This window comes from Hypanus sabinus, assembly GCF_030144855.1.
Source record: "Hypanus sabinus isolate sHypSab1 chromosome Y unlocalized genomic scaffold, sHypSab1.hap1 SUPER_Y_unloc_12, whole genome shotgun sequence".
Taxonomy (NCBI): Eukaryota; Metazoa; Chordata; class Chondrichthyes; order Myliobatiformes; family Dasyatidae; genus Hypanus; species Hypanus sabinus.
This window is the reverse complement of record NW_026779013.1, coordinates 652,513-679,127: the sequence shown is the minus strand read 5'-3', so window position 1 is coordinate 679,127 and position 26,615 is coordinate 652,513. Positions and strand designations below refer to the sequence as shown.

The following is a 26,615-nucleotide window of genomic DNA, read 5'->3' as shown; positions in this document are numbered from 1 at the left end:
CATCTGTTGTGTACATGGAGATGAAAACCTTATCCCACAGCAGATATTTATATCACATTGCAGGGCCAGAATTATCTCCTGACGTAGGGGTTGCTGATGATCTCCCCTTTCCAGTGGTACTAGGTCAGAATTTGCTTCTTCTTGATCTTTTGCATCCAAGTAAGGTCTGTAATGCCAAGGACATCAAACAATCTACCTAATCTCTCAGTGAACTTCCTTTTTATAATGCTGAAATTGAAACTAAGCCTGGAAGGAATCATAAAACTCGTAGCCAGCAAAGACCGGACAAGTTTCAAAATACCGAAGTGAATTCATCCATTGAACAACATCCACCCCAAATTTTGGGGTTTCAAATACCAACTGACATCCAGACAATGCAACAAAATGATGTTAGTCTAACTCCTTATTTTAAGCAGGTTAGTTAGACACTTTAAGGAAGGGGAAAAAGTTGAGCTGAAGAAAATGGGATACTGTAACTGCCAGCAGGGGTCAGCGAAGCAACTAATGGTACCTAAATCTGCTAGAGGAATTGTACTTGAGTTGGGTCACTCTGTTCCGTGGGCAGGCCACCTGGGGAAACACAATAGTTTTGACCGCATTAAGAAACATTTTCACTGGCTAGGTCTACGTGCTGATGTGGCCCAGTATTGCAGAAGCTGTCCTCAATGTCAACAAACCTCAGCCAGATTTCATTCAGTCTTTGCCAGTTATTACCACTCCATTTGAACGGTTGGGTATGGATGTTTTGGGCCCAGTAGAAAGAAGCAAGTCAGGAAATCACTTTATGTTAGTAATTACTGACTGTGCCACTAGATATCCAGAAGTTTTTCCACTTGAAGCTGTCAAGGCTAAGTCAGTTGCTTTTTGTTTGGTGCAATTCTTTGCAAGGCTGGGGTTTCCTAAGGAAATTCTTACTGATCAGGAACTGACATCATGTCCAGGTTATTGAGGGATGTGTACAAACTGCTGGGGATTAAAGGCATCAGGACTACCCCATATCATCCCCAGACTGATGGGTTGACAGAGTGGTTCAACCAAACCCTTAAACAAATGCTCAGAAAGTTCATAAATGATACAGGATCTGATTGGGACCAATGGTCACCCTATTTGTTTTTTGCTTATAGGGAAGTACGTCAGGCATCAACCGTTTTTTCAACTTTTGAATTATTGTATGGACATGAAGTAAGAGGCCCACTTACTTTACTTAAAACCCACTGGAAAAAGAGTCACAAAATAGCTGAGCCACAGAGTGTCGTAGCCTATGTTGTCCGTGAGGGAGAAATTGGAGAAAATGTCTGCATTGGCTCAGCAGAATGTGATGGAGGCCCAACAGAACCAAAAAAGCCGGGCATGACCAAACTGCCCGGGAGCAGAGTTTTTTCCCTGGACAGAAAGTTTTGGTAATGCTCCCTACACAAGATAGCAAGCTTTTTGCTGATTGGCAAGGGCCTTATGACGTAATATGGAAACTGGGTCCAATTACGTATGAGATAGCAACTCCTGGCGAGACAAGCCCACTGAGAATTTTGCATGTTAACTTACTGAAAGAATGGTTTCCTAGGTCTGATCAGAAAGAGATGTTGTTGATTAGATGTGTGGAATAAGAGAATGACAATGAGGAGCAGAAACTTTCGGTACCTGCCCCTGCCTTGCCCGATCTCATCCACCTCATAACTGATCAGCAGACCCAGGTCAGTGCCCTCTGTGTCCCAGAAGTTCTTAAAGAAATTCCTGGTCATATAAAAGTAATTGAACATAACATTGTGCTTAAGCTGCTGCGAGAAGAAGGAGCTACAGAATCCTGAACGCCTTCTGGTGCTCCTAAAAAAGGAGACGGAACTGATGCTGTTCCTGGGCATTATTGAGGTATCAAGAAGTGAGTGGTGTCTGGATTCCAAAGAAAGATGGTACTATAAGATTTTGTATAGATTTTCATTATCTGAATGCAATCTCTGAATTTTATTCCGATCCAATTCCTTGCATTGATAAACTTACTGACGGGTTGGGCTAATCAAAATTTCTAACCACCATTGATCTCTGCAAAGTTTACTGGCAGGTGCCATTGACTTTAGCTGACAGTCCCTTGAGCTGATAGCCTTCAGTACCCCATGGGGTCTGTATCAGTTCACTGTAATGCCTTTTGGACTGCATGGTGCTCCAGCTATGTTCCAAAGATTAATGGATCAGGGATTGTTGCGATTTGCTGAGTTCGCTGCAGCCTACTTGGACGATATTGTTGTTCACAGTGCTACCTGGGAGGAGCTTAAAGGTCACCTGAAGGCGGTCATTGGATGTCTCCAGGAAGCCGGGTTGACTGTCCACCTCTCAAAGTGTCAGCTTGCCAAGACTGAGACTGAATATCTTGGCTATAGTATTGGCAACGGGGTTATCAAACCTCAGTCCCACAAATATCTAGCCATTCAGTCCTTTCTGCGTCCACAGAGAAAGACCCAGCTGAAGTCATTCCTTGCAATGTCAGATTGGTACAGATGATTTGTGCCTGACTATTCCTCTCATGCTGCTGTTCTCACAGATATGACTCGGCAGATGAGCCCTACTCAGCTGCAGTGGAGTGGAATGTCCTTTCAAGGACCTCAAGGATGCGCTGAGTGAGAACCCTATAGTTCTGACTTTACTAAAGATTTTGTGTTGCAGACGGATGCCTCAGAGCGAGGTTTGGGAGTGGTGCTTCTGCAGGGAGAGCCCAATGATCATCACCTAGTGGCTTACATCAGCAGGAAGTTGTTCCCGAGAGAGACTCGTTATTCCACTGTGGAGAAAGAATGCTTGGCAGTGAAATGGGCTTTGGACTCCCTCAAGTGTTATCTCCTGGGAAGAGAGTTAATCCTGGAAACTGACCATAAAGCCCAGAAGTGGGTGAAAGGGATGAAGGATGCTAATAAAAGTATCACCGGCTAGCATTTGGCGATGCAGTCGTATCATTTCACCATCCACCACTTTCCTGGGTGAGATAACACCACTGCAGACTTTTTATCACACTCTTAGGGCGTGATATCGGAAGGAGGGGAGTGTACGGCGGCTGCAGTTACTAGCCGCACCATCAACCAGGCATATTAAAGTGTCCTTTCGCCGACCATCCTCCTGATAATCTGGTAAACAACTGAGCTGTTGCCTTACACCAGCCTTAGTAGATGGGGCTGAATAATTGGATTGTGAAATCTGCTACAGCCAGAGAGGTGTTCTGTGGAGCTGCTTCATTTATGCCATATATTTTTAAGGAGAGGAATGTTTTCTTTCCCTTGCAGTTTACTATGGACTGGCCACCATCGAATACAAACCCGTAGTCAGGAGATGAGTGGTGTCTCTTGTTTTGAGGAGCATTTACTATTTTGTTGTAACCAAGTTCAGCTTTGTTTAGCTGATTCAAGTTTGAACTCTAGAACAGTTCTGTTGAGTTTTTAAACATTTTGGGTAAATAACACCCCTATTTTTTTTCACTTTTATCTGCTCTCCTAGTTTTATGCTTACCCTGGTCCTTCACATAAGAGATTCCTGGATAAGTAAATGAGGCTAAGAAAAATAGAGGCTATGGGTAATTTCTAAAGTAAGTACATGTTTGGCACAGTATTGTGGGCTGAATGGCCGGTACTGTGCTGTAGGTTCCCTATGTTTCTAAACTACACATCACAGTATTGGCTTTGATATCTGTGTTGGGATATGCTTCAATCCATCTCACTAAAGACATCAAGAATTACAAGGCAATACTTATAATAGTGCACACGTAGTAATTTGATAAAATCAAGTTGAAATTGGCAGAAAGGGTATCTTGACAACAGGATATATCCCTTTGGGCATGGGGTGCCTTTTCTGGCAACATTCTCTGCTACTTTCTCCAGGTCTGGGCTCCACCATGATTCTAAACATTGCCTTACCATTCTCTCCTTGGCAAGGTGAGCATTGGTATGTACAGAATCTACAAGATAGCTCAGTATAGTTTCAGGTACACAAAACTGACAGACAGGGGTAAGCCAGAGGTCCTTGGTCACTGAGTAAAAACATCCAGCTGATTCCCAGGTGGCTTTCTCTTTTTCAGAGGTGTCCCTCTGTGAAGCACACACATCCTTAATTCCAGGCATACCTTTAGATTCAGTTTTTCCCTGACAATTTGTAATTTGGGGAACAATCAGTGCAGCTTGTTTCGCAGCTGTGTCAGTTCTGTGCACGGTCAATCTCAGTAGTACCTTTAGTACCTGGGCAGTGCATTTAATAATGGCCAATTGTGAGGGAAGGCAGGTGGCAGACAAAAGGTTGTCAATGTAAATTTTATTAGTGACAGGCATACCAGAGGAGGTGACATAACTCCCTAGCTTTCCAAAATTGGCCAAAGTCACGAGTGACCCCAAAGTCATATCCAAAGACAAAGGAGTCTAAAAATTTTGGCCAGTTTCTCAATGGCTAGAATGCATGATCTAATGAGTACGACGAGTTCAGCAGGCTGCAACAAGTGAGAAGAAAGAAAGGAAGCGGACTGCACGGTTTCTGTGACAGAAACAACAGCGTATCCTGCATGGCACTGGCCTTGGTTGTCTATAAAGGAGCTCTCATCTACATAGAAGACTAATTCTGGGTTAGCAAGGGTGATGTCAGTCATGTCAGGTCAGACTTCTGTCGGTGATTTATTGTTGCACAATCTAGATGCTCAGGTGGGCATTCTAAAATGGTGGCTGGGTTCACAGAAGAACAGGAGAAAAATGGAGAAGGGGGTTCATTTGGGGAAGGACCTCATATTTAGAGTGGAGGGAATTGACAAGTCTCAGGAATTTATGCATCTGAGTCAGCGTAATGTATTAACGATGGGGTTTAATTAGCACAGGTCAAAGGCTGAATCTGGTATCTTCTGGTCTATTAAGGTCTTTACCACATTGGTGCCACACTTGATAACAAAATCCTTTTAAAAACCGGTAAATCTTTTCTTCCAGCAAACTAATTTTCTTTAAAAAGTATAATGTAATGTCCTTATGTGGTTCAGAATTGGGCAAAATCAAAAAATCAACCTTTCCTCACAAGGAAAGAAACCAAATATTAAACCACCCACTGAAATGTTATGTACTAAAGTTTAAATGAACTTTTTTCTCTTTGGATGGTCTCTGTGATTGATTTGAGAGACTGAAATATGACTCTTCTTTCTGACAAAGCTACAGATTGTTAATACAGCTACAATGATAAATATTGAACATCTTTATCTGATTTACAGCTTTCCTAGAAATACTTTGTGAACTACTAATTCATTTTAAATTGTTTTCAGAAGCTTGAGTGGGTTCTGACCAGTTCATGTTGTTGACTTTAACCTGTTCAGCCACCTTGCTGGGCAGGGCTTGGACGAGGAGAGCATAGTACTGTGGGATTGGTTACCTACTGCATGCAGCGGATCTCCCAATCGTGCAGAATAAATGACATTAAAGCATTCTAGGAAATCATCAGGGGTCCCACCTTTCCTGGGTTTACCCTCTAAGAACTTAGTTACATCTGGACTGGACCAGAGTGTGGGACGAGGTGTCCAGTATATCTTCAGTCATCCTTGGTTCAGTTTGCCCGGTCACGATTAACTGGTCGTAGTTACCATGCCCAAATCCAGTGGTGAATCGAGTCTGATCAGTAGGAGTAAGGGCGGCCATAGCCAGTAGGAACAAATCTCTGGAATATAGAGTCAGGACAGTTCTTAAATAATTACCAAGTCCTTGGGGTCGACCTTTTTGTCAGGCGTGGCATTCAGAATACCACTGAGTTCAGGAGGGGTCCAGGGATTATGGATTTGCAAAGTAGGTGCTTGTCCTGCCAGTCCAGCTTGTGGGTTAGGAACAGTGCTCGTGGGCAATTGATACTGAGCCTGTATTGATTCCAGTAAAACCAATGGCCCTTGTTCATGGGTCCAGTCTGACTGCGCATGCAGGCAGAAATGGATATTGGGCTTCCCATCCACTCTAGAGGAACTACATTGCTCAGTGGCAATACAATGACTGTCAAGTTGGCACAAGGGGGAGAGTCATATGGAGTGTGGAACCTGACCATGGTAAAACAGACGCTGACTTATCCATTCCCAGTCATCATTGGTATCGTTTGGGGAATCGGTCAGTATGTCTGGATAAAGGAGGGGTACTCCAGAATTATTTTTGTTCTTCCATGGACTGTATGTTTTGTCTCTGATACAATTTCTTTCTCTGTTTCCTTTGTCTGTTTCTGTCCTTTACCTATTCTTCACAAATCATTCTAACTCTTGCAAACTCCTAGGATTGCCTCTTTAGTCATGTTCATCTATCCCTCTTCCCTTAGCGTTATTATTCCAACAATTTAATTTATGCTTCTTGTTGCCAAGGGCCAATCAAGTGAGCTAATCTTTACAACAACACACACAAAATGCTGGTGGGACACAGCAGGACAGACAGCATCTATAGGGCGGAGCGCTGTCGACGTTTCGGGCCGAGACCCTTCGTCAGGACTAACTGAAAGGAAAGATAGTAAGAGATTTGAAAGTAGTGGGGGGAGGGGAAAATGCGAAATGTTAGGAGAAGACTGGAGGGGGTGGGATGAATCTAAGAACTGGAAAGGTGATTGGGGAAAGAGATACAGAGCTGGAGAAGGGAAAGGATCATGGGACGGGAGGCCTCAGGAGAAAGAAAGGAGGGGGGAGCACCAGAGGGAGATGGAGAACAGGCAAACAACTAAATATGTCAGGGATGGGGTAAGAAGGGGAGGAGGGGGAAGTTAGAGAAGTCAATGTTCATGCCATCAGGTTGGAGGCTACCCAGCCGGTATATAAGGTGTAGTTCCTCCAACCTGAGTTTGGATTCATTTTGACAATAGAGGAGGGCATGGATAGACATAACAGAATGGGAATGGGATGTGGAATTAAAATGTGTGGCCACTGGGAGATCCTGCTTTTTCTGGCGGACCGAGCATAGGTGTTCAGCGAAATGGTCTCCCAGTCTGCGTCAGGTCTCACCAATATATAAAAGGCCACACCGGGAGCAGCGGATGCAGTATACCACACCAGCCGACTCACAGGTGAAGTGTCGTCTCCCCTGTAAGGACTGTCTGGGGCCCTGAATGGTGGTGAGGGAGGATGTGTAAGGGCAGGTGTAGCACTTATTCCGTTTACAAGAATAAGTGCCAGGAGGGAGCTCGGTGGGAAGGGGTGGGGGGGACGAGTGGACAAGGGAACGATCCCTGCGAAAAGAAAAAATGGGGGGGAGAAAAAAATGTGTTTGGTAGTGGGATCCTGTTGGAGGTGGCGGAAGTTACAGAGAATTATACGTTGGACCTGGAGGCTGGTGGGGTGGCGGGTGGATGGGGTGAGGGCAGATGTGCGGGAAATGGGAGAGATGCGTTTGAGAGCAGAGTTGATGGTGGACGAAGGGAAGCCCCTTTGTTTAAAAAAGGAAGACATCTCCTTCGTACTGGAATGAAAAGCCTCATCCTGAGAGCAAATGCGGCAGAGACGGAGGAATTGTGAGAAGGGGATGGCATTTTTACAAGAGACAGGGTGGGAAGAGGAATAGTCCAGGTAGCTGTGAGAGTCTGTAGGCTTATAGTAGATATCAGTAGATAAGCTGTCTCCAGAGATGGAGACAGAAAGATCAAGAAAGGGGAAGGAGGTGTCGGAAATGGACCAGGTAAATTTGAGGGCAGGGTGAAAGTTGGAGGCAAAGTTAATGAAATCAACGAGCTCAGCACGTGTGCAGGAGGCAGCACCAATGCAGTCGTTGATGTAGTGAAGGGAAAGAGGGGGATGGATACCGGTATAGACTTGGAACATGGACTGTTCCACAAAGCCAACAAAAAGGCAGGCATAACTGGGACCCATACGGGAGCCCATGGCTACACCCTTGGTTTGGAGGAAGTGGGAGGAGCCAAAGGAGAAATTATTGAGAGTAAGAACTAAATTTGCTAGACGGAGGAGAGTAGTGGTAGAGGGGAATTGGTTAGGTCTGGAATCCAAAAAGAAGCGAAGAGCTTCGAGACCATCTTGGTGGGGGATGGAGGTATATAGGGACTGGACATCCATGGTGAAAGTAAGACTGTGGGGGCCAGGGAACTTAAAATCATTGAAAAAATTCAAAGCATGAGAAGTATCACGAACATGTGGGAAGAGATTGAACAGGGGGTGGGGGGATAAGACAGTGTCAAGGTATGCAGAAATGAGTTCAGTGGCACTTCCTTCACAGCTACTTGGACTATTCCTCTTCCCACCCTGTCTCTTGCAAAAATGCTATCCCCTTCTCACAATTCCTCTGTCTCCGCCGCATCTGCTCTCAGGATGAGGCTTTTCATTCCAGTACGAAGGAGATGTCTTCCTTTTTTAAACAAAGGGGCTTCCCTTCGTCCACCATCAACTCTGCTCTCAAACGCATCTCTTCCATTTCCCGCACATCTGCCCTCACCCCATCCACCCGCCACCCCACTCGGGATAGGGTTCCCCTTGTCCTTACTTACCACCCCACCAGCCTCCAGGTCCAACATATAATTCTCTGTAACTTCCGCCACCTCCAACAGGATCCCACTACCAAGCACATTTTTCCCTCCCCCCTTTCTGTTTTTCACAGGGATCACTCCCTACGCGACTTACTTGTCCACTCTTCCTCCCCCCATCCCTTCCCACCGATCTCCCTCCTTGTAAACGGAATAAGTGCTACACCTGCCCTTACACTTCCTCCCTCAGCACCATTCAGGGCCCCAGACAGTCCTTCCAGGTGAGGCAACACTTCACCTGTGAGTCGGCTGGTGTGGTATACCTCGTCCGCTGCTCCCGGTGTGGCCTTTTATATATTGGTGAGACCCAATGCAGATTGGGAAACTGTTTCGCTGAACACCTACGCTTGGTCCGCCAGAGAAAGCAGGATCTCCCAGTGGCCACACATTTTAATTCCACGTCCCATTCCCATTCTGGTATGTCTATCCATGCCCTCCTCTAGGAACAACACCTTATATACCGGCTGGGTAGTCTCCAACCTGATGGCATGAACATTGACTTCTCTAACTTCCGTTAATGCCCCTCCTCCCCTTCTTACCCCATCCCTGACATATTTAGTTGTTTGCCTGTTCTCCATCTCCCTCTGGTGCTTCCCTCCCCCTTTCTTTCTCCTGAGGCCTCCCGTCCCATGATCCTTTCCCTTCTCCAGCTCTGTATCACTTTCCTCAATCACCTTTCCAGCTCTCAGCTTCATCCCACCCCTTCCGGCCTTCTCCTATCATTTTGCATTTCCCCCTCCCCCTACTACTTTCAAAGCTCTTGCTATCTTTTCTTTCACTTAATCCTGACGAAGGGTCTTGGCCCGAAACGTCGACAGTGCTTCTCCCTGTAGATGCTGCCTGGCCTGCTGTGTTCCACCAGCATTTTGTGTGTATTGTTTGAATTTCCAGCATCTGCAGATTTCTTCATGTTGGACCATAATCTTTCCCTGCCTTCCCTTTCCATAGACCCTATTCCACCTGCCATATTACATTTAAATCAATGAATCAAATGTTTAGACAATTGAATGATACTAGTCTCAGTAACTTTTCATTGTATAGATATTTGTGAGATATTTTCCTAAAGGACTACTCCTTCCTTTTTTATCTTAAGTGCGCACCCATCATATTCCAGGGGACTAGAACCACCAGTCTTGACTTATGAGAAGACTCAAACTTCTCAATTATTCCGAAGGACTTGATCCACCTGTCTTGATTTATTATTCTGTGGACTCGAACCACCCGCCTTAATTTCCTATTCCAGGGGATATGAATCACCCATTATAATTTACTATCCTGGGAGACTCAAACTTCTCCATCCTCTTTAGTCCCTTTGGGTTCCGTCAGCAGATTTTCCTAGCCAAAATGAGGGGAAAAAAACAGAGTCACTGGAGAGCAGAGAGGTACCAAGGTTAAAGCTTACCTGTTGAGCCCATTCATCTCTGATTCACCCCAACGATCCGTCTGTCTACCTATTCAGTTTTGGTGAAGGGTCTTTCTCATATTGGGACTCTGCCTGCAGCTCCAATACAGTTGGTTCGAGTACCCCAGAATAATTGAGAAGTTAGAGCCTTGTCATAAATATAGATGGTAAAAACAAAGTATACTGCAGATGCTGTGGTCCAATGAACACATACAAACAAGCCGGATGAACTCAGCAGATCGGGCAGCATCCATTGAAATGAGCAGTCAACATTTCAGGCTGAGATCCTTTGTTAAGACTGAAGAAGGAGAGGGCAGAGGCCCAATAAAGAAGGTGGGGGGAGGGTGGAAAAACAATCAGAGGAAAGATCAAGGGGTGAGGAAGGGGAAGCAGGAGAGGTGAAGAAGGAATGTAAGGGGAAAGTACTATGGGTAGTAGAAGAAGGCAGAATCATGATATAGGTGATAGGCAGATAGAAGAGGAGACAGAGTGAAGGTGGGATGGGGGAAGGGAGAGGGAGGGAATTGCCAGAAGTTGGAGAATTCGATGTTCATACCAAGGGCCTGGAGACTACCCAGACAGTATACGAGGTGTTGCTCCTCCAACCTGAGTTTGGCTTCATCGTGGCGGTAGAGGAGGCCATGTATGGACATATGGAATGTGAAGCAGAGTTGAAATGAGTGGCAACTGGGAGATCCTGTCTGTTGTTGCGGATGGAGCATCCCAAATGTCTTCTTTCTTTAAGAATGGTGGTTTCCCTTCTGTCGTCATCAATGATGCCTTCACCCGCATCTCCTCCATTTCCTGCACCAGCCCTCATCCCATCCTCCTGTCACCACAACAGGGACCGTGTTCCCCTTGTCCTCACCTATCACCCCACCAGCCTCCGGATCCACCATATTATCCTCTGTAACTTCCGCCACCTTCAACAGGACCCCACCACCAAGCACATCTTTCCCTCTCTACCCCTTTCTGCTTTTCACAGGGATCGTTCCCTCCGTGACTGCCTGGTCCAGACGTCCCTCCCCATAGATCTCCCACCTGGTGCTTATCCCTGCAAGCGTGCTACACCTGTCCCTACACCTCCCCCCTTACCACCATTCAGAGCCCCAAACAGCCTTTCCTGCCTATCCCCTCCCTGCTTCCCCTCCCCCTCCCATTGATCTTTCCTCTGATTGGTTTTCTATCCTCCCCCCACCTTATGGGGTCCTGCCCCCTTGTTCTTCAGTCCTGAAGAAGGATCTCAGCCTGAAACGTTGACTGGTCATTTCAACGGATGCTGCCTGACTTGCTGAGTTTATCCAGCTTGTTTGTACGTATAAATAAAGATGGGCCTTTAAGTTCAGATTCAGGGAATAATTGTCAAACACAGTTTACTTAAAAGTACATATTTTTTATTAGCAAGCTTGCATTTCGGTTGAACTACAGAGTACCTGTTCACAGAGCCTGGGAATATCTGCAACACAGGTGAGCCCCAAATACTGTTTGGAGGTGCTGATATACATTCGTTATCACATACTTTGATAAGGGTAGACAGAGAAGCTTTCTCATGGAACAAACAGTTCTTTGTTCATACATTATTCTCACAGCATGACTTGTCAAGTTACCAATAAGTCAGTTAGGTTTTAGCCCTTATAATTCTGCATATAATTCCTCAGTAAAAGTAAAATAATTGTCTGTCTGGAAGATGTTAGCCAAGAAATAGTTGTCCACTGGCACCATCTCTCATAACTGATTAAGAAAACTTCCCTGAGTACATTCTGGAAACTCTATCCCATCTAATCCTTTTAACAGAATGGGAGTCCCGGTCAATATGTGAAAAGTTAAAATTACTTACTATAACAACATTATGTTTCTTGCAAAGTTCTGAAATTCCCTATGAATTTGTTCCTCTAAGTCGCTAGGACTTCTGGGTAGTCTGTAATGTAGCCTCTCTCACATGGTCATACCTTCCTTCTTTCTCAATTGCACCCATAATGCCTCACTAGTCTGGCCTAGCAAAGCAAAGCTGTTATATATTCACTGATTAGTAATGCCATCTCTTCTGCTTTAATCCCTCCTGTACTATCACGTCTAAAACAATGGAAGCCCTACAACCATCTCACTATTGGCAGTAATATCAGGACAGTAGCCGCACCATGCTCAACCTTTTGAATCCTAACTGTTTGAAGTCTTACCAACATCTGTCTCCACAACCTCTAGTTAACTCCCACTGTGCAATACTGGAAAACTGTTTCTTCTGTTTTTTGAGTTTGCAAAGAAACTCTAAAGTATTATTTTCAGAATTCAGATGTCAAATTACTGTATGGTCGAATGAAACCCATTCACTGAAGCTGGCTGAGCATATCTGGAATGTGGATGAGCCTGAAGACCACATTGATTATGTTTATTCTACAATCCTAAATTGTTGCACTCAGTGGAGACTGCATCAGTGGTCATGTTTCATTGCTTTAGGTGCCTACAGTTAGTAGTCAAAGTCTCTGAAATGTACAGAATAATGATCATTGCTGGTAAATAATGAGAACTTCATCTTCAGATTTTCATTGTGCTAGTCGAGGCAATTGTCTCTAGAAATCAATTTATAGTACATTTCTCTAATCTCTCTCACTTGACAGTAGAAGGCTTTATTGATGCTGTAAAAATCAAGAACATTATCAAACTCGAATCATGTTTTTGTTTAAGGAATGCAACATTTATTTTCAAATAAACTTTAAAAATTAAGCTTAATTTTTTAAAGCATTTCCTCAATTACATATATGCTTAATTATTTTACCATAAAAATACAGAATATTTACAAAAAAACTGGAAAAACCAGACAGGCATAATCAAAATATTGGAGGAACTCAGCACGTCATGCAGCATCTATAGACAGGATTAAGTTGACAATTCAGTCAGAGACCCTTCATTAGAAAATTTATAGACAGAAATGTGTGCTTTCTTGTGATGATACTAGTATAACCAGAACTTGGTTAGTGCATTAACATTAAAAACATACAGTCAAGATTCTGTTACCCCTCAGCAAGTGGTGCTAATGCAATGCCAATGCAGACACAACTGGAATAAAATCTGGATGAAATCAAATAAGATGAAGTCCACTTCAATCAAGTGCTTCCTTGCATCTATTGTGGCCACTACAGTGACTTGGTTCACACAAATGGCTGCTGTATGTTCTGAGGTTTAGGTGTTTCAAAAGGAATGGGGAGAAGGTGTAAGAAGTAGGGAACTGCTATGGCTAATCAGGGATGGTATCACAGCTGAAGAAAGAGACGGTGCCCTAGAGGGATTGTCTACTATATGTGGATGGAGGTCAAAAGCAGCAAGTAAGTAATTATGCTATAGGGAATATTATAATGTGCCAATAGAAAACAATAGGGATGCTGTTGTTCCGGCGGCGTCCAGTGAACTCTCGCTGGCCCTTGAAAATCCAGGGGAGATGGTGTAAGTCTCATGCTGGGCCATACCCATATCAGCAGCAGGTCTCCAAGGTGAACAGCCTCTGGCATGTTGGAACAATGTTCTAACAGGAGCAGATTGGTAGGCAGATTTTGAAAAGGTATAAAAAAAATCACAGTTGTCATGGGTGATTTAAATTTTTCTAATAATTGGCTTCTCCTGAGTACAGAAGGCTTAGATAGGACAGAATTTGTTAGATATGTTGAAAAAGGAATGTGGACACAACCTATTGTTAACTAACTACAGAAGAGGATATGTTGAGTCTTGTTCTAAGCAGTGAACACGATCAAATGATAGATCTCTCAGTTGATGAACATTTTGGAGAGAGTGACCACAATTCCCTGTCCTTGAAGAGGGATAACAGCAGATAGTATGGGAAAATAGTTAATTGGGGAACCACTCAACCAGCTGAGTCTCACTCCTATACATTGCTTCATTGCCATTAGAAGTTCTTTCAACAAATGGCTAACATCAGCCAGGAATGAACTTGAAGTGAGGCCAAAATGCTGGATTATGAAATTTTCACAACACGTGCAAAGTATGTCTGTAAAACTCAGGCTTCTCAATAGACAGAATGAACCAAACTGCAGATTTTGAGAAGGCAGAAGATGCAGGTTTGTTTATCAGGGTTAAGTTATTTGTGGTATTTGAACGTAATGACCATTTCACACTCTTATTCCCTGACCAGGAATACCTAATGATTAAGTGCTGACATTGTACTTACCACAAGAATTCTGCTCTATGATCCTGTCTGCAGTTTAAATACCACCAAAGGTTTACATAATTAAGGCACTCAGGTATTGAGTGCTGTCATCACTAAACAACAAACAATGCAAAGGAAATCACAGAAATAAACAGTATAATATAAAGTGGGAACAGAGTTCACAACATGACCTCCATATGCAGCGACATCCACCATCTTGGTTGAGCCGGGCATGTTGATCGGGCCAAGCCTGTCACCATTCCTCTTTTAATTCACAGTCATCTCTTTTGTTTTTTAGACTGAGGGAAAAGGTGAGGTTGTTATCCTGGCACCACCACCTCAGGGTATCAACCTCTCCTTTGTAGGTTGTCCCATCATCACTAGAAATTAGGCTGATCAAAGTCATGTCATTTGCGAATTTAATCAGATTGGAGCTGTGTATGGAGGTAGGGACTCAGAATACAAAATGGGCACGTGTTGAGGGTCAGAGGGGCTGAGTTGGGTGCTCCTCCTTACCACATATCAGTGATCTGATAGGAAGTCTAGGAACCCTGGAAAGTTTAGGATCCGGCTATAGAAGCTGAGGTGCAAACCAAGGTTTGTGAACTTCTTCTTTTCCAATATTTTTATTAGTTTCTATGTAGAAGAATACAGAGTACAAGAAAGTGTATATAAATGGTCAGAACATTACAAACACAAGGAAATCTGCAGATGCTTGAAACCTAAGCAACACACACAAAAGGGTCTCGGCCCGAAACATTGACAGCTTCTCCTATAGGTGCTGCCTGGCCTGCTGTGTTCCATCAGCATTTTGTGTGTGTTACCAGTTACGTTATAGAAACATAGAAAATAGGTTTAGGAGTAGGTCATTCGGCCCTTCGAGCCTGCACCACCATTCAGTATGATCATGGCTGATCATCCAACTCAGAACCCTGTACCTGCTTTCTCTCCATACCCCCTGATCCCTTCAGCCACAAGGGCCATATCTAACTTCTTGAGTTCAATATATCAGTTCATAATAACAATTACATTTCCCCATATTCATGTAAGTTAATCAATGGTTATATTGAAATATACTAATTTATTACACAAGGAAAAATGAGTTTAACCCCCTACCAAGACTGAAGCTGCTCATTAAGGAGAAAATAAAGTAAATACCTTCTTATATAATAAAAATTAATAGTAGCCAGCATCTGGGTTTAAATAACAAATTGAAGATTTTGAAAATAATTCAGAAAAGGTCCCCACAATGTTTGAAAGTCTTGACAAGATTCAGAAATTGAACAACGAATCTTCTCTAAATCTAAACATGACATAACGTCACATAACCACTGAGCATGAGTAGGAGGAAAAACATCTTTCCATTTAAACAAAAGCGTACTCCTAGCTATAAGAGCATGTTGTGATGGAAATGAGACAGATTCTTTGGGTCTCAAAGGCAAGGACTCTGGACACACATTTTTAATAAATGAGTTTATTTACAAGGGGAGAAGAGCTTAGGAACAACACAAGCGGCTACAATATTCTCACAATTGCACAGAATAGACGAGCTTAGGAAAAGTCAGGTCGGCATTTCAATACACGGGAAACTCTGCGAGGACAGAGTACGGGTACACACACAAGTGAGGGAAAAGTAACTACGATATCTGCCACCCTTTGACTATGGACAGGCATGGCTCTCTGCTAAAGGAACAACAATAAACGCTCCCACAACCTTATTTTATGCACACCTTATCACGTGTCTCCAGCGCTGTTCTGCAGTCTTCAGCCTGGAGTGAAGCAGGGTGGTCCTTCAAGGATGGCAAAAAGAGAGCGAGCCAGGCATATGTAGCACCCTTTATAGGTCAGGGGGCTGAAGGGTCCAGCCCAGGTGATTCACCAGGGGGCCGACGACTTGGTGCTAGACGGGCTAATCCAATTAAGATGGTCAGTGGTAAAGTGTGCATTGATTAGTTGGGAAGGGTGAAATGTTGACTGGCAAGTGGTGTGACCTCCGACCAGGTAGAGGGCAGTGCTGTCACATGACAGGCACGCTCTCTGGATACGGAGAGCTAAAGGCCAAAATATGTAAATTGCATGTCTTCAACTTAATATCTTGTCCTGCAACAATACCAAATTGTTGTCTGAGGGCTGGGCTTAAAATTGACTTCAAAAAGTAAGGAAGAAGTTTGAAAAGCTTCCTTCTAATATTTGTCAAGATTTGGGCAAGTCCAAAACATATGAATTAATGAAGTTTCTCCATTATTACATCTGTCACAGAAGGGAGATATATCCAAATAAATATGAGGTAGCTCATTCAGTCATGTGAGCTCTATATACCACCTTAAGTTGTATGAGGGAATGACGAGCATATAGCGATGAAATGTTAATCAGTTTAAAAATTTCATTCCGTCACTTCAGATGTTGATGTCTGTAAGTCTTGTTTCCAGAGATGCTTAATTTTGTCTAAAGGAGCATTTCTCGTCTCCAGTAACATACCATAAATATTAGATATTGAACCATTATGAAAAGGTGTCAGACTAAAAATTACATCTAGTAAGTTCTTAATTGAGATACTAAAAAGCTTCTGATTAGTAAATACCTGAAAAAGTGAGTTTTGGGTAAGCTATATTTAGCTGACAGTTGCTCAAATGACAGTTTCCTCCAACAAACAGATCCCAAAAACATTTTATACCCAACTTGTCACATTCTTTAAAAACTAAATCAGTCATGGAGGGTTTAAAAAAATATTAGATTAAATGGGGCTTGAAAGGGAAAATCTCAATAAACCGAAGTGTTTTCTAAATTGTATCCAGGTCCTCAGGAGTATGTGTAACTATTAAATTATCAGTCAGTTTACTTACAGATAAAGGAAGTGAGGATCCAAGAAGAGAAATAATAGAAAATGTATTAGCAGAGTTGCCTTCTAAAGAAACCTATATCGGAGAATCTACACAATTAATATAATATAGCCAAAGTGTAAGATCATATATTAACTGCTCAGTAATAAAACCTAAAATTCGGTAAGGCTAAACCTCCAGACATTTTAGATTTTTGAAGATGAACTTGATTTAAACGAGGAAGTTTATTTTTCCATATAAGGATAAAATAGAATCAAGAGAGTCAATAAGGGATTTAGGAATAAAAACGGGTAAAGCCGGAAAAAGATATGTAAATTTAGGTAGAATATTCATTTTAATAGAATTAATTTGTCCAATCAATGATACTGAAAGGTGAGCTTTTTACATAATTCAGTAAAGTAAGAAAGTTTTCTTTAAACAGGTGTTTGAAACTCTTAGTAACTGTTACACCCAAATAAATAAATTGATTCCTTACAACTTTAAAAGGGAGAATAGTATTAATTGATACCAAATTATTTAAAGGAAATAATTTGCTCTTAGGTAGGTTCAATTTATATCCTGAAAACTGGCTAAAACAGGAAAGTAAAGAAAGTGCGCAAGGTATGAAAGTACCAATGGCACTCTAGCAGTGTGTAGTGCTGTGGCTATGGTGTCACTAGCAGATCCATTCTGTCAGTAGGCAAATTGAGGAGGTCCACTATGGGTGGTGGCATGCTGAAGGTATTGTCTTTAACCAGCCTCTCAAAGCATTAAAGCATTTGCTTATAAGTAAGGTGAATGTGACGGCGGTAATCGTGGTTTAGGCATGCATTTTCTATCCCCCATTGTAATTTCTAGACCATATCCTTACTACTATTTGGGGTATCGGAATGCAACCTCAGTCTGAATATACAGTCCATGTAGGTACCAATGACAAGGGTACGATAAGTGACAAGGTTCTGGTAAAGGAGTTCTGGTTAAAGGGCAAGACCACAGGATTGCTACTCATGCCACATGCTACTGTGTTCAGAATTAGGAAGATTATACAGCTTTATCACGTGGCTAAGGAATTGGTGTAGAAGGGAGGGCATATATTTTTGGCCATTGGGTTCTCTTCCAGGGAAGATGGGACCTGTACAGAAAGGATAGTTTGCACCTGAACTGAAGGACTAATATCCAAGTAGGAAGGTTTGTTAATGCTGCACAGTAGGGTTTAAACTAGAGTTACAAGGGGATAGGGCCAGTACCAGATCTGTTAGTGAAAGATTGTGGGGACAGGTGTTGGTAAGGTCTCAGACTAAGTTAGGAATCAAAAGGTTAAGCACGGTGCAGCTAGTGTCCTGAGTACAATGTGTAGTGAGGAGAGGCTGTTCATCGGACAAAATTGCAGTCAACAAAATGAGTTGCAGTGTAAAGCTGAACAAAATCTAAAAGGTTGAATACAAGATAGAAAGTGTTGTATTTGAATGTATGCAGTACATGGAATAGGTAGATGAACTCTCAGCACAGTTGCAGACTGGCAGGTATCATGTAGGCGTCACTGAATCATGTCTGAAAGAAGATTATAACTAGGAGCATAATGTCCAAAGATACACATTGTTTCTAAAGGACAGACTGTGGCAGAGTGATGTTGCTCTTGACAAAATACGAAGTCAAATCATTAGAAAGAGGTAACATTAGGTTGGAAGGTGCTAAATCATTGTGGATAGAGCTCAGAATCTACAAACCCCATTTCCAGAAAAGTTGGGATATTTTCCAAAATGCAATAAAAACAAAAATCTGTGATATGTTAATTCACATGAACCTTTATTTAACTGACAAAAGTGTGAAGAAAAGATTTGATGGCTGCAACACACTCAATAAAAGTTGGGACAGAGGCATGTTTATCATTGTGTTACATCACATTTCCTTTTAATAACACTTCTTAATCGTTTTGGAGCTAAGGATACTAATTGTAGTAGATTTACAATTGGAAATTTTGTCCATTCTTGCTTGATATAAGACTTCAGCTGCTCAACAGTCTGTGGTCTCCGTTGTCTGATTCTCCTCTTCATGATGCACCATACATTTTCAATAGGAGATAGATCTGGACTGGCAGCAGGCCAGTCAAGCACACGCACTCTGTGTCTACAAAGCCACGCTGTTGTAGCCCTTGCAGAATGTGGTCTGGCATTGTCCAGCTGAAATAAGCATGGACGTCCCGGGAAGAGACGTTGCCTTGATGGCAACATATGTCTCTCTAACATCCTAATACACGCCTCAATACTACCTTCACATACATGCAACTCACCCATGCCGTGGGCACTGATGCACCCCCATACCATCACAAATGCTGGCTTTTGCACCTTTCGCTGATAACAATCAGGATGGTCATTTTCATCTTTGGCACGGAGAACTCGACACCCATTTTCTCCAAAAACTAGCTGAAATGTGGACTCATCTGACCACAGCACAGTCTTCCACAGTCTTTTGGTCCATCTGAGATGAGCTCGGGGCCAGACAACTCGCCGGCATTTCTGCATAGAGTTGATGTATGGCTTCCTCTTTGCGTAATACAGTTTCAAGTTGCATTTCTGGATGCAGCGACAATCCAGAAATGACAATGGTTTTCCGAAGTACTCCTGAGCCCAGGTGGCTATAATTGTCACAATAGCATGACGGTTTCTTAGGCAGTGCCACCTGAGGGCTCGAAGATCACGTGATTTCAATAGTGGTTTCCGACCTTGCCCTTTATGCACTGAGATGACTCTGAATTCTCTGAATCTTCTCACAATATTATGTACTGTAGAAGTTGAAAGACCTAAATTCTCTGCAATCTTGCATTGGGAAATGTTCCTTTTGAACTGACTATTCTTGAATATTCTGTGCACTTTTCAATCTTATTTTAACTCTTTCCCAACTTTTGTTGAGTGTGTTGCAGCCATTAAATTCTAAATTTGTGTATATTTACAAAATACAATTAAGTTCATCAGTAAAACTATTGAAAATCTTTTATCAGTTAATTAAAGGTTCACTTAAATTAAGATATCACAGGTTTTTACATTTTGTAAAATATCCCAACTTTTCTGGAAATGGGGTTTGTACAAGGTAAAAAAATTTCCTGGTCTCCAGACTGGCAGCTGGTGAAAAACTTTATCTTGCTGCTGTGACCTGCTGCTGCCTTTATATTGTTGGGAAGTTCATGATATAAATGAACAGTGTACAAATTATGGTGATCTTTGTTTCTGGCAAAATTACTGCTGGAAGAGATGCTGCATTCAACAGTTTTTAGTTTGTTAATGTTGACATCTTCCAATTATGCTTTTATCTGTAACAGTCTGTCCTAATCCTGGTGTTATTTTCTTGATGGGATTTTGAGATTGTGGAAGTGCATGTGATAAAAGCAGTTACATAAAGAATAAGCTGCAGTCAGTTTCTCAAGTCAGAGAATAAAAATTTTTGAGTTAGTATTTTTGCAAGACATTTTGAAAGTATAATTTCATTACCTGAGGTTACAGTACATTCTCTTAAGTTTTCTGATCTTTAGGATTTTTGCTTTTCAGGTTGCTATAAAGATAGTAGATAAGACACAGTTAGAAGAGGAAAACCTGAAGAAGATCTTCAGAGAAGTTCAAATCATGAAAATGTTAAGACACCCGCATATTATTAGGCTATATCAGGTGAGACAGTTATGCATTTTATTTACATTAGATATAATTTACAATTTATTTTCTATTAGACTTTTTAACTTTAAATACTTTAGTTATACTGATAAAGGCATTTTGACGTAAAATGGAAATTAATATTATGTAATGAATATAGTTGATTCCAGTTATTTGGCTATCAGTTAATCAGGACCAGTTTTTTGGGACAACCTTTAAATCAGGAAATCTAATCCTGAAAATAGGTGGGATACTCTTACTTTGTTTATAACACTATATCACTTAATTGGGACAGGATCTGTTGTCAAACAATTTCTACCTAGCGTCAGTCACACGTACTTGTGGGGCTTTTGGATACTATACCATATTTAGAGTGAACAGTTTTTAAGTAGCATCAGTTGTATGTTTATTTTCAAAAAGCAGAGATTTTTGTCACTATTAGTTACTGAGAATTAAGCAGTAAGATAATTGTTTTGAATTGTTTTGCTCACTACATGTTTAAACATTCAGGCCTGCAGATCCAGAAACTGCCAAAAGAGAAACAGTTTCTCTAGAGTCAAAGAAAAATACAGCATAGTAACCCACTCAAAATCATTTAAACTGCCTAATCTCAACAACCTGCAGCTGAATCATGAACTTCTATATCGCTACAATAGATCTATCCAAATTTCTCTTAAACTTTGAAATCAAGCTTGCATGGACCACTTGTGCTGCTAGTTCATTCCACACTCTCATGACCCTCTGAGTGAAGATCTATCCCCTCAATGTCACCTTAATCTTCTCACCTTTCACCTTTAAGTTATTACCTCCAGTTGTAGTCCCACCCAACCTCTGCAGAAAAAGCCTGCTTGCATATACCCTATCTGTACCTCATAATTTTGTATGCCTCTATCAAGTCTGCTCTCAATTTTCTATGTACTGAAGAATATATTCCTAACCTATTCAATCATTCCATATAACTTAGGTCCCCCAGACTCAGCTTGTAAATTTTCTCTGCACTCTTTCAGTCTTGTTTACATCTTTTCTGTAGGTATGTGATCAAAACTGCACACAATACTCTAAATTAGGCCTCACAGTGTCTTATATCTTAACATCCCATCTTCTATGCTAAACACATCGAATTAGGAAGGCCTATATATCAAAAGTTTTCTTAACCACTTTATCTAACTTTGATGCCTGAAACATTGACTGCTCGTTTCCATGGATGTTGCCTGACCTGATGAGTTCCTCCAGTTAGTTTGTACATGTTTACTATCTCATCCTGAATGCTGAGTAATTGAACCTTCTTGACCAGCCGCACACACGGAACGTTGTCAAATGTCTTGCTAAGGTCAGTGTGGATAATATCCACTACTTTGACTTCATCCACTTTTTTGATAACTTCCTTGATAAGATTGATTTGAGATGATCTACCATGCGCAAAACCATGCTGACTTACCATTAATCAGTTCAAGTCTATCCAAATACTTACATATCATGGTCCGTAAGAATAGTTTACAATAACTTTTCCACAACTGATGTCAGACACTGGCCTATAATTTCTAGGTTTATATTTAGAGCCTTTCTTAAACAGTGGAACAACCTTGGCTATCCTGTCCCCAAAGATGTTTGAAATATCTCTGCTAGGGATCCGGCTATTCCTGTATACTCTTCTGATCCAAGGGAACATTTTGTCAGGCCCTGAGAAATTATCCACTTTGATTTGTCTCAGGGTAGCAAACACCTCCTCCTCTGTAATTTGTATTGTGCCCATGCCACTTCGCCTCACTTTTATCCGTATCCATCACCTGAGTAAATACAAAGAATGCATTTAAGATCTACACTGGTATCTGTCCTCCTCTTTTCTTATGTTATATTGAAGACTGCATCGGCACTGCTTCCTGCACACATGCTGAGCTCATCAACTTCATTAACTTCGCCTCCAACTTTCATGCCATCCTCAAATTCACCTGGTCTGTTTCTGACACCTCTCTCCCCTTTCTAGATCTTTCTGTTTCTATCTCTGAAGACAGCCTATCCACCGATGTCTACTACAAACCTACAGACTCTCACAGCTACCTAGAATATTCCTAACCTCCCACCCTGTCTCCTGCAAAAATGGTATCCCTTTCTCTCAATTCCTCCGCCTCCGCCACATCTGCTCTCAGGATGAGGCCTTTCATTCTCGGACAAAGGAGATGTCTTCCTTTTTTAAACAAAGGGGCTTCCCTTCGTCCACTATCAACTCTGCCCTCCATCGCGTCTGCCGTATTTCACGCACCTCTGCCCTCACCCCATCCCCCGCCAGCACACCAGGGATCGAGTCCCCCGGTCCTCACCTATCACCCTACCAGCCTACAGATCCAACGTATAATCCTCCGTAACTTCTGCCACCTCCTACGTGATCCCACCACCAGACACATCTTCCCCTCCCCCCCCACTCTCGGCTTTCCGCAGGGATCGCTCCCGACGCGACTCCCTTGTCCATTCACCCCCTCCCCACCGACCTCCCTCCAGGCACTCATCCCTGCAAATGGAAGAAATGCTACACCTGCCCCCACACTTCTTCCCTCACCACCATCCTAGGCCCCAGACAGTCCTTTCAGGTGAGGCATCACTTCAGCTGCGAGTCAACTGGAGTGATATACTGTATCTGGTGCTCCCGATGTGGCCATTTATACGTTGGGGAGAACCGCCGCAGACTGGGAGACCGTTTCGCCGAACACCGGCGCTCAGTCCTCCAGCAGTGGCGGGATCTCCTGTGGCCACACACTTCAATTCCACAGACCACTCCCACTCCGATATGTCTGTCCATGGCCTCCTCTACCGTCAAGATGAGGCCGCGCGCAGGTCGATGGAGCAATACCTTATCTCCCACCTAGGTATCCTCCTACCTGCCAGCATGAACATTCAACTCACTGACCTCCGTTGATACCCCTGCTCCCCCCACACTATCCCTATCTATTATTTTAGTTTGGTTCTCTTTCTCTCTCTTTTCCCCCCTCACTATAATCTCCCCCCAACCCTACCTTTCTTTTATTTCCCTTAATTTGCCACCTTCCCCCTAGCCCATTTCCCTTTAGCCTATCACTTCCCAGCTCTCTACTTCATCCCTCCCCCAACTTCTTATCACCCCTTGACCATCCCATATTACTTTACTCCTGATGAAGGGTTTCAGCCCGAAACGCCGTCACTACCTCCTCCCATAGATGCTGTCTGGCCTGCTGAGTTCTGCCAACATTTTGTGTTTTTATTAATATCTTTCTCGTCTGTTTTGACTCCATACTTGGATTACCATTTTGGTCTTCCAAAGAACCAGTTTTGTCACTAGCAATCCTTTTGCTCTGAACATACCTGTAGCATCTCCCTTACCTTGTGTGCTAGAGCAACCTCATGCCTTCTTTTAGCCCTCCTGATTAAAGTATTCTCTCGCATTTCTTGTATTTCATAAGCACTTTATTTGTTCCTACTTGCTTTTGAAGGCCTCCCACTTTCAAAGTACTGTATACTTTTGCCAGAAAACAGTCTGTCTCAATCCACACTTGCCAGATCATTTATGATACCATCAAAATGAGCTTTTCTGCAATTTAGAATTTCAACCTGTGGACCAGACCTATCTTTTTCCATACTTACTTTGAAACTAACGGCATTCTGGTCACTGGATGCAAAGTATTACCCTGCATAAACATCTTGACACCCGCCTTCACTCATTCACTAATATCAGATTCAGTATCACTTGTTCTGTCATTGGGACTTATACATCCTGATGAAGGAAACTTTCCTTTACACACTTGACAAGCTCTGTTCAATCTAGTCTTTTTTTAGTCTGTTCAATCTAGTTTCCCAGTCAATAATGGAAAACTTAAAATTACCTACCATAACAACTTAATGTCTCTTACAATATTCTGTGATCTTTTTACAGATTTGCTCTTCTAAATCCTTAGGACTTTGGGTGCTCTGTAATATAGCCCCATTAAAGTGGTCATACCTTTCTTATTTTTCACTTTTCACCCATAGCACCTCACTAGTTGAGTTCTCCAGTCTGTCCTGACCAAGAACTTACAGTTTCACCTATATTCTGGTCGTGATTATCACGCCCCCCCCCCCCCCCACCCCAGTTGGCCGGTCTGCAAGAATATTGTCTATATTAAACCGGTTCGAGGTGCAAAAAATTTGGGGACCCCTGATGTATATTAATTGAGGGTCCTGCTTTTAAAGTTGGTACTATATATTTAACCACTATTATAATTTATTTCCTGTATATTAAGTTCGCCTTCTGTTTGTCCTTGTACCACAGGTTATGGAAACAGAAAGAATGATTTATTTGGTTACAGAGTATGCAAGTGGTGGAGAGATATTTGGTGAGTCTATTTATCGTTGATTTGTAATGGTTGCTATAATCGTAAAATTGATTAATCTTAGAACTGATCATGTTTCATTTCTGTTGTTATGCTACTAAATTCCATTAAATTATACATACCCAATTAAGCAGTTGATAATTATATTATACCTCTTTGTATGTGATAGGGAGATCAATTATGCAATCTGTCACAGAAGCTCATCATACCTATACTGGCTCCACGGTAGTCTTTTAAGCTATTGATATAAAATACAATTAAGCTGTTAATATTCAACTCTTTCTTGTATGAGCCTTTATAAGCTAGTGTACCTTTGCCTGGTCACGAATGAAAGAATCCCCTTAAAAATAGTACTTGAACTGTAGGGATGACCTGTCATGCAGTAAAGTAGTTAAGTTGCTGATAAACAGGTGTGTCATTATTATCATTATGTGGGTGAACATGGTCTTTCTTCTCTTTCTATGACCGTTATGTTCTTGGAATGTTTTTCTACAGAAGTGATTTGTCATTACCTTATGTGCTGTGCCTTTACAAGACAAATGAATCCTCCCCTCCCCCAAAGCCATTTCGATTACCAGTACTCTTCAGAGAATATCTTCCTGGTGTTAGTGATCGCATAACTAAAATTTATGATATGTACCAGCTGCTCATACAACTAGCTACCACCTGCTGCCAACTTTCTGGCATAAATTAAATTCACATAATTTACATGCAAATTAAATATGCTTAATAAATGTATATGCAGATTAAATCCACATAATAAATTTATGCTTTAATTTAAATTAAGTTCACATGAGTGTCAGCATTCATACAGGTGATAATCTTATTTTCCCCTTAGACGTGTTTAGTTATGGTAATGGGCTTTTCATTGTTACTCCCATGCATTGTGGAGTTATGTAGCTGTTAGCTTATATTCTCATTATCAGTGAGATATATAACCGTGCCCTGAAATTGGGCCTGTATGCGATTTACAGGGAATCCTTGGAGAAATGTCTTCATTGTGTCCATATGACAATCTTATTCTCACTTCAGATGAGGCGTGATTTTTCATCTGAGTGGCTTGGGAGGAAAGGTATAGCATAATCACACACTAGTTCAAGTTCAACCGTCCCTTCCACCTGCCATCTGAATTGAGTGGCAGACATCCGTACCTTCCCAAGGGCACTCACTGTTAGAGGTTTCGTGTCACTCAGCATTCCAGGTGTGCAAGAAAAAATCTGGACAGAGCCTGAATTGCTGAGAAAAATGCCACCTACTGTTGCATGTCAGGAACAAGAGGCTTGCAACTGGAGCGATAATGTCTTAAGAGCATTCACATTACAAAAATGCAGCACTGTACTTTTCTGGAATTAGAACTTTACAGTAGTTCAGCCTGGACTAAACTAATTTACTACTTGAAGCTAGTAATATTTAACTAAGTGGCAAGTAATAAATTCTTTAGTGCTTATGTTTTCTCTGTCATAATGGGGTATTTGGGTGTTATATTTAGAACCATAAAATTGTTAAAAATATTGAACTATTTGATTACTTGGAACATTTATAAAGTAAAATAACATCATTTCCTGACTAAGTGGAGCAATATACAGTTCAATCAAAAATGGTTAATTTTCAGATCACTTTTATAGGTATTTTCGTTACAATTCCATTGGTGCTCAATGCCTGGAAATACTATCACTTACAAAAATGTTAAGTGCACTATATCATTTCTATGGAAATATCTTAATTAATTAATTAAAGTCTCAATTTTCCTTCCAGATTCTCTCTGTGCTTCAT

General features: G+C 41.9%; 1 protein-coding gene across 2 annotated transcripts in view; it reads left to right on the top strand.

Moving 5' to 3' along the window:
- Window positions 1-26,615, top strand: part of LOC132386016 (serine/threonine-protein kinase SIK3-like) — a 295,240-nt gene that overhangs the window by 31,635 nt on the left and 236,990 nt on the right. For both annotated transcript variants that reach the window (XM_059958283.1, XM_059958282.1), the window contains exons 2-3: window positions 20,407-20,523; window positions 24,782-24,845. In XM_059958283.1, coding sequence (XP_059814266.1) covers window positions 20,407-20,523; window positions 24,782-24,845 — 181 coding nt within the window. The remainder of the gene's footprint in view (window positions 1-20,406; window positions 20,524-24,781; window positions 24,846-26,615) is intronic.